General features: G+C 35.0%; 1 protein-coding gene across 1 annotated transcript; it reads right to left on the bottom strand.

Annotated features, from left to right (window-relative positions):
- Positions 1–8,884: 8,884 nt before the first annotated feature.
- LOC121380212 (RNA demethylase ALKBH5-like) lies at positions 8,885–14,686 on the bottom strand. Its single transcript, XM_041509030.1, has 3 exons — positions 13,989–14,686; positions 12,140–12,220; positions 8,885–11,205 (listed from the first exon to the last, which is right to left on the bottom strand). The coding sequence occupies exons 1-3, from the start codon at positions 14,684–14,686 to the stop codon at positions 10,950–10,952; spliced, it is 1,035 nt and encodes a 344-aa protein (XP_041364964.1). The 3' UTR covers positions 8,885–10,949.
- Positions 14,687–16,679: the final 1,993 nt, after the last annotated feature.

The raw sequence follows: 16,679 nt of genomic DNA, 5'->3' as shown, positions 1-16,679 counted from the left end.
ATGTACGTAGTAGGCCTACCTATCGCTTCGACATGAATAATCATATTAATTAAAAAGTCAGAGTATTGTTGACGTCATAGTAAAGGATTGTTGACGTTTATATGGTTACCTTTCCCGTACTTTTCGTAACTTAACGGGAAATGTCGAAATAACAATAACATGCGCACACCCAACACCACCACCCCTGGAACCGCGCCTGGCAATTAATAAAGGTAGCGTAGGATTAATACGTTTATGTATAGGAGAAGCCACGGTGACGTCACATGTTTTGATCACGTGGTACCGCGTGAGCACTGGTAGGCAAGAAACCAGTTGACAATACTGGCATTAGTAGTAATGAACAATCGAATGTTTTTCCGTCAATTAAATCAGTGTAGACTAGTTTTGATGAATGGTATTTTGTCATGGTAATTTCATACGTTGTTGTTAGATGCACAAGTCACCGTAATAAGGATTATGAAATTAGTTTCATCAAATACAGTGGAAGCGAAACGTTGAACAGTTAAAGCTGACAACAATCAACTTTGCCCATCCCACAACGGAGATCGTCATTTTATACAAGGTTTGTTGTATGTTATTCATTCGTAATACTAATACACGTCAGTATTTATTGAAATGAAAATTGAAAAGATAATAAAATAAAAAATAATAATAATAAAAGCCCCACCAAACTGACATGGAAACAAAGATACTCTGTGAACAGTAGGCCTACCCAGTCAATCGACAAACAACGTTTTATGTAACTTTTTGTTTGTATTGACAGATCCATTATAGTGGGTAAAACAAAAATCTTAATATATTTTATATTGTATTATGCCATAAAATATGTAGGTGGCTGAAGTATTTATATTTTTAATTAAATAACAGGGAGCTGTGCGTGTGTGTGTGCAATCAAGCATATATATATTGTTTCATATGAAAATGGTTCTGAAATATTTCCATTTATTAATTATATTATATGTTAATTATAATGTTTTACTTTTTTTTTATTGAAGAAGTGATCCACAGGTGTATTTGTAATGTGTAAGTTGATTTTTTAATAATAAAATAAAAGGTATAAACATTTCAGGGTGGGATATCAGATGTATTAAATCATTTTTTTGGGATTAAAAATAAATAAATACTAATAATAAAACTGGATATTGATCCACAAGTTGGTGATAGCCACCATATTTTATTAAAAACATAAATTATGTTACATGCCTTTATTATATAAGTTATCTGAATTTGTTTGCAGCAAATAAAGAAAGAAAAGGGGAGCTGATTGTATTTATAAGTATTATTGTCATCAGTGACAGATGTCAATATGTCTTCACAAATACATTTATGTGTATTCAAATATTTCAATAATATTCAATATACACAATATAAAACTTTCATACTTATATATCATAGAAATTTACCAATTTTCTTATTTTTTTCTAGGTATCAGTGATCCCTGTTTATGGACAAAAAGAGAACCGGCAACTCTTGGATGAAAAATGGGCCTTTCACGATGAATTAAGGGCGTTTAAGTTTTAGGGTGAATTAAGGGATGCTAAGGAGAACACTGGTATTAGATTCAGCGATTCTTTTCTACAGTATCTCATGTTTCTGTGCATAAGAAGGATACCAGAACCTTTTTCACTGACTTTCCAAACTACCATATGCAATATTATTGGGGCTATTCAGTATGTGATGATGACATTGATAACACTTGGATTTAATCTTTTTTTACCAGGATCTATATTTTCTAATAAAACAGACTTTACAAAATCAATAAAATTATATCGAGAAACAATAGACAACACATATTTATTATTTTCTTTTTCTATTATCATTATAAACCAATGATCAAATGATATTTGCATTGTGTTAATGTGTGTCTTACATTAAAACATTGTATTGTTACCATTTACAGTAATTTGTTGTTTTAACTGGTTTATTAATCAGGTTGAAAGTGATAGCCTTTGAAACTGTGCCTCTTGTCAAAGGTAACTGACACTGTTTTAGATTTGAAAGGAAGGAATCTTTTATTTAACAATGCACTCAAGTCATTTTAATTACGGATATATAGAGTCGGACATGTTTAGGGATCACACAGACAATATTAGGGAGGAAACCTGCTGCTGTCACACAATGGATTACTCTTTCCGATTAACAATAAGGGACCTTTTATATGCATCAGCCCACAGACAGGATAATAAATAGTGTAGCCTTTGTTACACCAGTTGTAGAGCACTGGCTGGAATGAGAAACAGCCCTATAGGACCACCAGCAGGAATCAATCCTAGATCGACTGCGTATTAAACTATGTCCTGGCCTGCATGGGATTAGGCAATTAAAATATTAATGGCAATTTTTATGTATATATATATATATAATAAATAATGCTACAAAATGTTCTGAAGATGGAACCACAAAGGTGAGGGACCAAGTAAATTTGAGATGTATCCGGTTTAAAAGGCTAAGTTCTGTACTAATATTTAAAAAGGGACGCTGTAGCTAGAGGGAGCAATGTGGTCATGGAACATGTATGGAAACTAAATTTAGGTTCCTCCATTTTAATACAATGTGTTAATATGTATCCGATATCAGCAAGTTTAAGGAATAAAAAAGGACTTGATAAAATTAATAGTTTTAAAGTTTTTGTAAAGTTTTCTAATAAGATACTTGCTTAAATTTATTGTTGATGAAAAGCCTTACAAATGAACCAGTAGACAAGTCTGATGTGTTATATATATATAACTACTGTCTATATATTGTCTACTGGTTGTTCATTTGTAACAAATGTTCATATATATATATATATATATATATATATATATATATATATATATATATGTGTGTGTGTGTGTGTGTGTGTGTATGTGTATGTGTATCTATATGTACATATATATGTATATGTATATGTATATATATATATATATATATATATATATATATATATATATACTCTTCAAAAGAAGAAACGCAAAACCACATTGTCGTAACATTTGGAGAATTGATTTAATTATTGAATGGTGAGTCCGATAATTACCAAATGTTGCAGGATTGTTCACAATTCACTCTAGTCCATTGTGAGTAAGTGATAGGACACACCACCAAGGTCAAGGTCATCTGGAGTCAATACCGCGTGTGGCCTCCGCGTGTGTTGACAACTGCCTGGCACCGCCTGCCCATTGAAGCAACCAGAGTACGGATGACGTCCCGGGGGATGGTGGCCCACTCGGCCTGCAAGGCTGCTGCCAGCTCGGGCAGGGTCTGGGGCTGTGGTTGTCGCTGTCGGAGGCGTCGGTCCAACTCGTCCCATAGATGCTCAATTGGGTTCAAATCCGGTGATATCGATGGCCAAGGAAGGACATTAATGTTGTTGTTCTGTAGGAAAGCCGTTGTGAGACGTGCTGTGTGAGGCCTGGCGTTGTCATGTTGGAACACTGCGTTGGCGTTGGCCATAACTGGAACGATGTGTGGCCGGAGGATCTGGTCAATGTAGCCCTGTGCATTCAGGTTGCCCTGCACGTGGACCAGGTCAGTTCTGCCAGTGTGTGAGATGGCTGCCCACACCATGACACTACCCCAGCCGAATCTGTCCACTTCCTGCACGCAGTTTGCCGCATAACGTTCACCACGACGCCTATACACGCGACATATTCCATCATGACGTCGGAGCAGAAATCGGGACTCGTCACTGAACCACACCTGTCTCCATCGCAGTTGAGGCCATTGTCGATGAATCTGGCACCACTGCAGTCGGAGTCGACGGTGTTGTGGTGTTAAGATGACACCTCGAACTGGACGTCTGGCACGAATTCCTACCTCACGTAGGCGGTTCCGTACGGTCTGGTCGGATATCCTGCGCAAACCTGGTATTGCTGCGGCTGTGGAGGTGGCAGTAGTCAATCGTTCCCGAAGGTGGCGTACCCGGATGTAGCGGTCCTGCCTGCGGGTAGTGACCCGTGGTCGACCGGATCTAGGGAGGTCACGTGTTGATCCATGTTGCTGGTAACGGTCCCACAGTCTGGAGATGGTGCTTGGGGACACATGGAATGCCCTGACAACGGCCGTTCTGGATTCGCCTGCGTCTAGTCGGCCGATGGCATTGTTTCTCTGCGGTTCACTGAGACGTGGCATGTCCTGGATTGTCAACTGTCGGCCAGATACAGAGGCCAGGCAAGCGAACACCCTGCACTTTTATACTGTCGGTGTTCATGTTGCACGTGCAGACAACGCACGTGCAGTGGTGACATGGTTTGCAGGTGGCTGCGTTTTTGCGAATATTCACATTTTGGAACTTTATTGCACAGTAGCTGCGTTTTATCGAATGTAACCGTGGGAATGTGTTTGGGACATGCAATGACCTTATATTCACAAAGCATGAACCGGTAGGAAACATAAAATCGGAGTTATAACCCATTTGTACCCTTTTGCGTTTCTTTTTTTGAAGAGTATATATATATATATATATATATATATATATATATATATATATATATATATATATATATATATATATGTATACATATATATATATATGGGTTATTTAAAATTGTTTAAAGAAATAATTTCCTTTAACAAAGTGTAGGCCAATTATTTCTTTTAAACAGTTTTAAATAAAAAATATAGGCCTACTCGTTTTATTTTATTATTTTTATTTGTGTGTGCGCGCGCTCGTTTGTAATGCTTTACTTGAAATATGGACCAGACGCTTTAAAAATACATGGACTAAAAATATTTATTCAGGTGAAAAGAAAAAGAAAAAAAAGGAAGCTTGCTATAGTTTTGAACTCGGTCAATCGTCAAATTTTATGGGTGGAAAGAGTACATGTATCTCCTCCATACAGGAGCTATGTAGAATAGCGTTCCCGTGCTACAAGCGGTAATTTAAGCACGTGTTGGCCATTCTTTGCTATTCACGCTACGCTACTTCGCTTTGTTACTAATGTCCATTATGATAGACTTCTGCCTACCAGATGCGCGCGCATGCTGATACGTGACGTCACTTCCCTAAACACATGGCTTCTCCTATATATTAATAATCCATTGTCCGTCTACGGCAGGATTCATGATGAAAAAATAAGTGCATTAAAAACATTCATGCATTAAAATAACCAGTTCTTGTAAAGATTTAAAATGTAGCGTCACATCTTATTACTGGATGTTTCAATAATATGCATTATTAAAAATGTGTTTTGTTTTGTTTTGTTTTGTTTCTTATGTTTATTTATTTATTTTAAATGTGGGTGGACATGTAATTCAGGTGATAATTTTGACTCGGTAGTCTTGAGAAAATCCGCAACATTTTTTTTCTTTTACATGCACTTTCCCACAGACAGGACAACACATGCCATGGTCTTTGATATACCAGTCGTGGTGTACTGGTTAGGAAGAAGAAAAAAAACAATCCTACGACGCCAGTATGTCAGACGAGCGCCCGACCGACCGAGCTAGATACCACGAAATTTGACCTGTAACAATCAACATTTATTTTATACGATCCAGTACGTCTTATAATGCTGGTACACACTTGGAATGTCAGCGACCCCCTTCTGTTTGTATGCTCTGTGTACATCGTGACCGAACCTACCTCATCCAGATATACGTACTTTATGGACGCCTCTTTAATATCATGTCGTTTCCATCACTAAAGCAAAAGATCGCTCGTCCGAGGTGGGTTGGGTGTCAGGATCGATTGTTCTCGGTATGTTTTAATATGTTTTAAGGACGCACCCATGTCCCAAGCAATATACACCTTCTACCACAGTAGTACTAGACAAGAAAAAAACAAGACAGACAACGAACAAAACAAAATGCAATATATTTCTGATAACATTTTGACATAGTGCACATGAAGACATTGTCTCCACTGCTTTATTTTTTTTAAAGAAAACATCTCAAATACACCTCAATACTAACAATACTGCTGGCAAATTCAGTAGGAAATGATGTCTTTATAAACTTGGGTACCAACAAATAACAATAAAAAAAAAAAATTCAACATTATAAAACACCTCAGCCACAGACCTGTTTGGATGTTTCCATGTGGGCAATGCCCACTAATTATGCCATTTCTACATATAATACTAAAACTTTTTTTTAACAAACATGACATTTTATTAACACCATAACATTCCTACATTAAAACAAGGGAGCATAAAATGAACTGTAAATAATATCATCAGAAAGTGACTAAATATCTGGAACATTAGTTATCGTGGGTCTCTGAGAACTGACAATTTACATAAGCCATTTATGGGTTACACAAAAACAAATTCAAATAGCTCTCGCAATTTGCAGAAGCCTGTTATTGCCATGATGAAATAAATGATAAAAGACACTGTTACATCAGATCTGGAGTAATAGCTAATAAAAGTTTTAATGTAAATTTTTAATATCCTACTTAATATAAAAAAAAAGCCTCTTGTCTATATACATAAAGGAATAAAAAATAAAAAAATATGTCTGATTGATACAACCAGCTTGCAAAATGAAATGTCCATTCTCACAAATGATACACTGAGCAGCCTCATTAGAGTGCAAATAATTAATAATGTTGAAACTACACTGTAGGACTCCAAACTATAAAGGACCCTTAGGGCATGCAGCCAATGTTAAGATGTTTAAGCATAGATGCTCATAAATGCAGTCTGATACTATTACATTTAGTAACTAATTAATAATATTAATATATAAATTAAATTAATAATCAATAATTACTGAAATATAACAATTACACATTATAATAGTGTTTAACAATATATGTTAATTTAATAATAAATTAGTTTAAACACATTATTATTAATCATATAATTTAAAAAAGAAAAGAAAATATATATAAACTGAATGCCTTAGTTAATGTTTAATTTTTGACTCATTTTGATCAAACTGTCAACATATTCATTTACTGGATACAAACTAATATTTTCTTTATAAAACTACTTAATTTAGCTTTTAAAAAAAAAAAAATCTAGAAACATTACAAAGTTTTTGAGAAATGGCTGAAACAAAATGCTTTTTCTGTTAAGCTCTGATACAGCTCGTTAACAATCTCAGCTGCATGCAGGTCATATTTGAGTTTCCTCGTTATCTTAAACACCATTTGAGTGCATAAAAAAATATGCTTAATAGGCAGAAACATATATCCATGGCAGAAATAATAATTTATTAACAGTTTTTAACTCAAGTATTTGACTAAACAGTACAGCCAGAACACGAACCAGGCTTGTATATCTGGGGTAGTCTGGGTGAGCAAAACATTTTGCCAAATTATCTGTTGAACTTCAAAACCAGCACAAAATGCAATGTTGTTGTTGTTTTTAAATAAAATTTCAATTATTACATGAAATTTTAAATTAAAATAAAATTTGCCAATTGTTTATAAAATTCACAATTGGTGAATTTGGTAATTTGAGATCTAATACTGAATATTATCATTAACAAAAATAAAAGTCTCTAAATAAAGTTATCAAATGAAGTCTGTGCTACAAGATCTCAGTTGTAATAAATATATTTGAAGAGTTCAAGCGCAATACGTGATATAAACCATTTTCTTTCTTGTTTTTATTTAAAGCCATCATTGTATGTCAGTAAGGGCTAATTGTAGGCCCGTTGATTTGCCGCAAAACGCGATTGATCCTTATGAAACTGTATTGGGTAAATCCCATTTTTTCTTGTCAAAACATGATATACGCCAATAACAAAAATCACTTTTACTGAAAATAAAAAATGGATATCTCGCGTTTTGCGCCTACTCTTCATTTGTTTCCAAAGTCAAGCATTATCTCTGTAACATTTGCTTAAAAGTTAAAATTTAAGAAGCAAAGATTGTTCGACACTCAACAAAATGATTTTCGAGCCTTTGATATATCTTCAAACCTTAGAGTATCTTTCTTAACTGTATGTACAATGTATATTATTAACTCAGTTATTGTTCAACACACTAGCATTAATACTAAATTAAATACGACTTTTGAACTGCAACAATTACAGTTAAAACAAGGTTTCCACTTATTAATTTCTCGCTTTTTTAAAACCATTTTGGTCATTATTAGATTATTAGTGTGCATACATGTATGTACTTTATTTTAGTATACATAATAAATGCATCTGTGGTAATTTTATAAGTCTTTGCAGGGCTAGCTCTGGGAGATCAGAAAATTTTGACGAATTATAAAAAAAAGTAAAACCTATAGCTATTTTCCAACAAAATATCAATTATTACACAAATTGTTTTCGTCAAATTAAAACCGGCCTCAGTGGCATCGTGGTTAGGCCATCTGTCTACAGGCTGGTAGGTAATGGGTTCAGATCCCAGTCAAGGCATGGGATTTTTAATCCAGATACCGACTCCAAACCCTGAGTGAGTGCTCCACAAGGCTCAATGTAAACCACTTGCACCGACCAGTTCAACAAAGGCCATGGTTTGTGCTATTCTGCCTGTGGGAAGCGCAAATAAAAGATCCCTTGCTGTTAATCCCATGTAGTGGCAACAGCGGGTTTCCTCTCAAAATCTGTGTGGTCCTTAACCATATGTCTGACGCCATATAACCGTAAATAAAATGTGTTGAGTGCGTCGTTAAATAAAACATTTTTCTTTCGTCAAATAAAAATAAAAATAAAAGTCGCAAATTGTGCCTAAAATTCACAAATGGCGAGTGGCAGAGCTAGCCCTGGACTCTTTGCATATTTGAACCCAACAAACATGCATATTTTTAGTGTTCATCTAACAGTCGTCAAAGACTGGTTGAAGGGCAACAACCCATGATGGAAATCAACTAGTAATAGCCAAGTCATTTTATTTTCAAAAATAAAACTATTTTGGCAGGTTCCTTTTTCTTGGGTTTCTTTTTAAGAAAAAAGAAATACTTTTAACATGATGCAATATTTCAAACAGAAACACCTCAAAGACAGTTGAGTGTATTATTTTATTGTTTTATAACATCCACCTACCAAATCTGTCTGAATTATGAACTCTCAACACCCAACACACTTGTCAGTGAAATAAAGTGATAGAACAATCCATTATTATCAAACAACAAACTTTAAAATATTTCTACAGTACAGTGACAAAAAATATTGTCAAGGATTTGACAGTCTTAAAACAATAACTGTGCTACATGTACTCCTCATACATATAAATGCAATTCACATAATTCATCCCATGGGTGCAGGTTTTACTGTGTATAGGGGAGATTTGGGTAATTGCAGAAATCGGCAAAATGCAGACAATCTAGACCACACTGCCACTACATTCCATTTCCATACATTAAATATTTCATTTGATTGTCTGCAAATTGATAATGAGACTACAGATAGGCTAGTTCTTGAAAATCCATGTTTCTATTTTTATCCAGGTGTCACTTTAAAAACAAAAACAAACAACACTCACAAAACTAGTATTTCACGTCACATGCACTATGGCATTGGTCACGTGTTATAATTTATTTCATCAAACGTTTTCATCAGATACGTCTACCACATTTTTAGTAAAATGTTTCAGAATGAGAGAATAAATTTGTGTATTTTAAGAATCTTTTATAATATGATACATAACTTAATTTAAAAAAACAAAAAACAATCATATTAACAATAATAATTGTTTGATAAAATTAAACGAATAAACTTGTCCGTAGTTGAATGACTATATAAAACTAGAGCAGTTTAATTGCGGACAACATAATAAGTATACTGCAGGGATGGTCGAGGGTATTCTAAATCAGTATTTTTTTATATAATAATAAATATAATAATAAATTTTTATTTCATTTCAATTGTGTTTAAAATAGCAACATGTGGATCAATGTGGTTTGAAAGGCACAAAAGAGAAACACTTGGGATCAGAAAATAACTTCAACCTAATTGCATATAATTACCGTTTTACTCGGTTTATTTCTTCAGAAGATGATAAAAGATAATTTTAGAGATTTAAAAGTTTAATTATTTATATTTTGTAACAAAATAAATGTTTAAAATGCTGTGGATTAAAAGAAAATTGTGTCCACTGACCATGTCCGCATTTTACCGACGTATGTCTGCATTTTACCGACGTATGTCTGCATTTCGCCTCCTCTTACCATTTGTACTTATTCTAATTTACAGTAACAAAATAGAATCTACCCAATGATATATAGTGACAGGAAAAACAGCCAGTCGAGTTCATTTAAATTTTAGGTAGGCGCTATATTGTGTAGTGTTCTGTTTCCAAGTGGCAAATAGAGCAAGTAAATTCTATTAATGTAAATTCCTTATTCAAATAAAAATAAACGATTTGCTGCAAAGACTTGCCATTTCAAAGTGGGTGAGTAGTAAAAAAAAAATATTAAAAATTATTTATAATAAATATATATATATTGAAAATAAATGCTGAAAAATGTTGGGGGGGGGGGGGTTCAGTCGGCAAAGTAAATTAGTACTTGCGAAAACAATTGAATTTTGAAATTTAAAAAAGAAAACAAAATCAGGGATACGTGCAAACTGGAATTGATTAAGTGTAGTATATACTTGTTAGGCATAATGACTAGAGTGCAATTTACGTGAAATGCAGTAACTGAGAAAGATAAATAAGTAAAAACATAGAAATCTGTATGTTTCATAACATCTTCGGTTTGCAGCATATTTTTCGGAATGCCCAATTCCAAAACGAGGAATTCCCCAAACCAAAAGTGGAGTTAATGCCCTGATACTATAATACTATGATTCTTAACACTCTGCATACATGTATAATAATCATAATAATCATCATCATAACATGTAATGTTTCATTGTTGTAACTTATCACAGGTGCTCTTCTTAAATTCACTAGGAGCTAAAACAAATGTACATATACATGTACAAAAGTCCTAAATGCAGAAACTGGGATCCATTTGATTAAGACTAAAATTTCTTTACAATTATCAGAAAATACAGTTTTTAAACATGTTCTGTACATCTTGAGGATTAGGCTGTAATCCTATGTACCCGTGTCCTTTCCCTCAGGTCCATTTAGCTTTTGGCACTACTTTCTTTCTGGGGTTTTCCCACCATCTCCACCAGCTGGAGTTATGGCAATTACTTTGGAGTTCACCTTTAAGTGTTTCTTGCTGTCCTGAGTGCGGCAATACATCTCTGTCATTTGCCTTTTGTCTTTTCACACTTTCGTCATCGCTGTCGGAGGACCTGTCTGTGGAGTATCTTCGCTTGCTGACAAGTAAGTGGCTGGCTTCCAGTCTCGGAGCGTCGTCTTGTACTCTGGAAATCATTAATCATCATGGAAAGCTATTAAAACAAGCATTTTGAAAGTACTGTTAAAGCAATACGTGTCCCCTACCAGGTCCAACATCGTTTCATACCTACCAAGTACAAGGGCCATAACTCTGTCAAAATGGGGGTAAACAGGTTCCAGTCTTGGAGTGTTGTCTAGTACTCTGCATATATTCAACCATGATGGAAAGTTATTATTTAACAAGCATTCTGAGTGTACTGTTAAAACAATGCATGTCCACTACCGGGTCCTACTTTGTTTCATATCTACAAAGTTCAAGGGCAATAACTCTGTCCCAAAAAACAGAGTATATCTGTAAAGTATTGTACATGTTAAGACTATACACAAAATTTCAGCTCAATATCTTGAGGCTTTGTGAAATAAAAAAGTCTGGAAAACTATATGTGGGACAGATGAGCAAAGACGAAACCTATAGTACCCTTCAGTTGGTCCAGTAGGGGACTAATAATTTAAACATAGTGAGTAGTAAGCGAAACACATTTACAGGAGTAGTGGAAATGTATCATGCAGTGTTCAAACTGCATAGTGTTTTTTAAATCAGTAAGGCACACAATGAATTCTGAAAACAGGCCGAAGTGTTATTTCCCTTGAATTATTGTTTACTTCTAATCTTCCACACCCCATATATACAACATGTAACATTCATAATTTACAATTTTAGAAAACAAAAGTCATACATGTATTTAGTGCCTGTTTGGTACATATAATATATACATGTGTATGTAAAATACAATTATTTCAATACTTTTCATCAAGCTTTGTTCGTTCCAAGTTTAACCATTTTATCAATGAGGTGTAATGCATTTATGAAGACAGAGTATGTAATAAAAGGTAATAACATATCACTGCTAGTAAAAAGATAAAAGTGGAGTTGATAATTTGATGAATGCTGACACTAACCTTCTTAAAATGATGACAGCCCTTCTTTTAACAACATCCTGTGGTCGAATGCAGTGAGTTATTTCGTCTGCAGCATAGCCACTGAAAATAGAATATTTACTTAAATACAAATAATGAAAAATAGATTATTCAGAAAATTAACAGATTCTACCATTGTATAAAACATGAATTTTCGGAAGGGCTGTGCATGATTTTTCTTTTAACGAACTCAAGAGGACCTTTAGTAGAAAAAAATATATCTTTCACCAAGTTCCAGGGACGTTTCTGAATTCTGAACCACATTGTTAACAAGAAGAAATTACTCCTCCACATTTTGTTCCGACAAAAATAGTGAATAAACATTACAATTGAATGACGGGGAGCTCAGCAGTTCAACACGCCCCAATCCCACTTTAGTTTAATGTACACGTTCAAAGTTTATTATGTCCAATGGAATAGGGAAAAAAAGCCTAATTTATTCATAACTGGGACATTTGTAAGCCACTGAATGATGCAATGCACTAGTGTCAAACTTGGAATTTTCAGTGCCACTTGCTTTTGGGAAGGAGCCTATGTTTGGTACCACAGAATGCCTGGATCAATCCCTGGTGTCAGATCCATTACATTATATACTTTGAAAACTTACACCCCTCTTGAATAGTACCGTATATTGCCATGTATTAGCCGACTTTTGAAGTCTAGAAACACTTTCCAAAAGAAGAGAGTTGGCTTATACACGGAGACAACAAATTGGAGCATAAAATTCCGATCGAAAATACTTCCGTCCGTGACTTATAAATTTTGATCAGACACTTAGCCTTTCACTGATTATGTAACAATAATTTGTGCACAGTATAAATAAATCTCCCCATCATGCAATATTATGCAGTTTTTTGTTGTCGAATGCATTATAAGTTTGATGAATAATAATAAAAATTACTTGTTTTATTGTCATTTCAATGGTAAAAACGTATTCTTTACAACTGTCCGCCATCTTTGTTTGACCTGTGCTGGGACCAGTCTTTCATATAGCAAATTTAAGATACAAAACAGTGTTTTTTCTTCAAACAAGTATTATATTTCTAATATTATTGTTTTGTTGGGAGGATGCATTACACTGTAAAGTAATGCCATAAATAAATTAAGCTTATTATTAACATTACCGACTGAAAAAACATAACATGAATTTCAGGACGATAATTACTCCCACTATTGTCACATGACCATACCATATACAGTGAACAGCTGCAGTCACGGACCACATGACCTTTTGTTTCTGTGCGGTGGGGGATTAAACATGCCTCAATGATTTTACTTTTTGCTGTCCAGTGAATAAATTAATTACTTGTGTGCAGTGATATGTAACATGTTGTTACAGCTTGAATTATTTATTTTTCTGTTATGCTTTATCAGTTCTAAATTATTTTTCACAGCATGGTAGATGTTAGCATTGCCGCATTGATTGCGATCGCGATTACCGTGTTTGTAATAATTAAAGGGAAAACAAATATAATGAACAAGAAAAGCAGAAGTCTATTTGTTGACAGTATGATTGAAATCAATACAAGATACAGCTGGAAAAAAGATGACTTCAGCTTATACACAAGGCCGATGATTTTGTACTAGATATTTAGGGTCAAACAAAGAGGTCGGCTTATCCAAGGAGTTGGCTAATACACGGCATTCCATAAAAAAAGCAAAATGACCAATTTTTTTTTTTAAGTACAATTTGTTGTTTTCCATGATAATAGTTCTCTGCTTTGAAAAAATGCTGAATTCTCAGTGACTCTCATACACAAACTCCCAACACATCTGTCTAAGTCTATGTGTATGTTTGTGTCATTTTACAGGTACAAGTAATATAGAGTACCTTAGCAGTGTAACACACCCACGTGTTATTGGGAGTGTCAGAACTGGACGGGAGACTCTAATAGGCTTGAAGGTAAATCTGCATCCAAAGCTCAATGCACTGTCACTGAAAAACGAAACTGAGATAATTGGGCGGTCAAAAATATGGATAGGATCGATGTGTGAGACAATGCAACCTCCAGGCTTGTAGTCATTGATAACGGCACTGTTCACAAACCCACGTGGAATAATGTCTGCATCGCAGAGTGGCTCAATAACCAATTTTTCTATCCACTCTGGGACGTCATCGACGTCCCCTTTAGGATACAGTCTTTCCTGTCGTGGACCTTTCTTTGCCATTTGAGTTCCATAGGTATAACCTTCGCCAAAGAAGTACTTGTTTCTCAGCGGGGTTCTGTCCACCGTGTGTTCTTTGAAGGCGCCATCGTCTGCTTCTCTGACAACATCGTCGATCTTCTTTTCGATGTCGTCGCACTGACTTGACGTAAAGAGACGACGCTGTACGATTCCAGAGTTAATCTTCCTCAATTGGTCTTTGCGGTCTTCTTCGGTTTGTTGATCATACCTGGATGCACGCTGATAAAAATCGGAATATAGCGTGTCATATTTTTCACCAGATGAACGTCGTTTTCGCCAGGGTTTGTCATATCTGCTTGACGTTTTTATTTTATATCGCAAATCAGTACTGTCGACAGCCATGTTGCATATTACCCACAATTCTTCAGTATTACTTGTTCTGTAATTTTCACCTTTCCCTGTGAACCTCTATTTTATAAAAAGAAAATGAAAAAGAAAGCAAGAAAAAATCAAGAAAAAAAGAAGAAGAAAAAAGAGGGGGAAAAAGGAGAAATTGTGACAGAATTCTAAGTACCTGTGGTGTACATAACGCACTTTGAGCAATGCTATCACTGTAGTGAAGTGCTAGGTCGTATCAAAGCATTACTATAGTCCTTCCCAGTCCTTGTTGGGTTTTTAAAAATAATTTTAGTTTGATTTGACGTAAGAAGAAAAGGATGGGTGTTGGGTTTTTTGTTGTTGTTGTTGTTTTTTTTTTTTTTTTTTTTTTTTTTTTTTTTTTTTTTGTGTTGTTGTTTTTTGGGGTGGAGGGTGGAGGTCGTACTTATTAATACTAACGTAATGGAGTTTGGCGTGTTGATATACAAGATTCCTCGTGTTAATACACAAACGCAAAATTAATTACTTGACCAAACATGGGAGCGCGGACACCAATCAATCATTTGTCTCATGCTTACATCCAATGAAGGTTCAAGCACGACTGTCTTGGGCACATCATCCGAGATTCCCCAGTGGATGGACACACAAGACAAGGGGGTTGGTGGGGTAATAAGGCTATGTAATTTACAATTTGAATTAGAAGAGAATGACAAAAGCTAAACAAACTAACAAAAACAAACAAACACCACCACCACCACCACCACCCCCACCACACCACCACCCCACCACCCCACCACCCCAAAAAACAACAACAAAAAAACACCTATTACTTTTAATGCATCATAATAACTAAATTTAAAAAAAAAAAATGTTTTCGTCAGGCCTAAATATCAAATGAATTAGTCGCAATTGGAGCGGGCAGCCAAAACAAAAAAATTATATGTACTTAAGACTCCATTCCAGTCTTTAAGCCGTAAATTGCCATTTCAGCAGAAATTTGTGGAAAGATTGCCATGGTTAGTTGTAACTTTACGTTAACAGGTAGATCCAAGGATATTAGGCTAAACATTCAAATAAGATTAAAACATAGATTTGGTTAAATTAAAATACACAATTTAAAATTAAATACTTTAATACAGATATTAAACATCAGATGACAACAAAAATCATATAAAACCTATAAATGACAACACAGTTATATTAAACTAAATTTTGCGACAGTTATAATTTTATTATATATTAATTCTAATTTTTTCACGATCCCCTCCAAAACTTCCCCAAAGTTCCATTGGCATTCCGCCTCATGTCTTTGCCCCCCCCCCCCCCCCCCCCCCCCCCCCCCCTAAAAAAAAAGAAGAAGGATTTTCTGGATCCGCCACTGATACGGTCCGGACACCTAGGACCTCTGTCTTAAATCTGCATCTGGCGTGTTAAAATTATGCTAAAACAAAATCCAAAGGTTTACTGTTTAAATTGTTTTTGCATTGCTGCGGCCATGTTCAAGGACAAATAGATATCACTTTTAAATCAAGAATTTGGGAATATTAAAACTATCATCGTAATAACTTTAGACAAAATTCCTTTTACTTCCAAATCAGTAATTTAGTGTTGAAGATTAGTTTTTCTCATCAACCAGGGTTTCTGTCAGAGGGTAAAACGGGTATTGCGCTATACCCAAATTTTTGTTGCAGATTTTTTATTTTTTAAGTTAACCTTTTGACAAAATTAATAACCAGGCGCGAAACCAGGATTTTTAAATAGGGGGGAGCCCGAGGGCGCGAAGCGCCCGAGATTCCTAGAGGGGTCCGGGGGCATGCTTCCCCGCGAAATTTTGAAATTTAACTGGCCTGAAAAGCGATTTCCTCGCATCTGAGTAACAAAATAGCTATATTAACGTATGTTTTTGGTATCGTCATACTGTTTTTGTTATCTTCAAAATTTCATAAACTCTGGTCTCTTCTTTTTTTTAAAGTTAAAGTGGTCATCTCTCCTTCCCATATTAGGCTGGCTTTCCGTT

The sequence above is a fragment of the Gigantopelta aegis genome, chromosome 8 (genome assembly GCF_016097555.1).
Source record: "Gigantopelta aegis isolate Gae_Host chromosome 8, Gae_host_genome, whole genome shotgun sequence".
In the NCBI taxonomy this organism is placed as follows: domain Eukaryota; kingdom Metazoa; phylum Mollusca; class Gastropoda; order Neomphalida; family Peltospiridae; genus Gigantopelta; species Gigantopelta aegis.
Note: the sequence above shows the minus strand (reverse complement) of the source record. Positions and strands in the feature narration are given on the sequence as shown.

Coding starts and splice junctions, on each gene's coding strand:
- LOC121380212 (XM_041509030.1), bottom strand. CDS start 14,686: ATGGCTGTCGACAGTACTGATTTGCGATATAAAATAAAAACGTCAAGC. Junction 12,221..13,988: donor GGGTGTGTTACACTGCTAAG/GTACTCTATATT, acceptor TTCTATTTTCAG/TGGCTATGCTGCAGACGAAA. Junction 11,206..12,139: donor GCTGTCATCATTTTAAGAAG/GTTAGTGTCAGC, acceptor AATGATTTCCAG/AGTACAAGACGACGCTCCGA.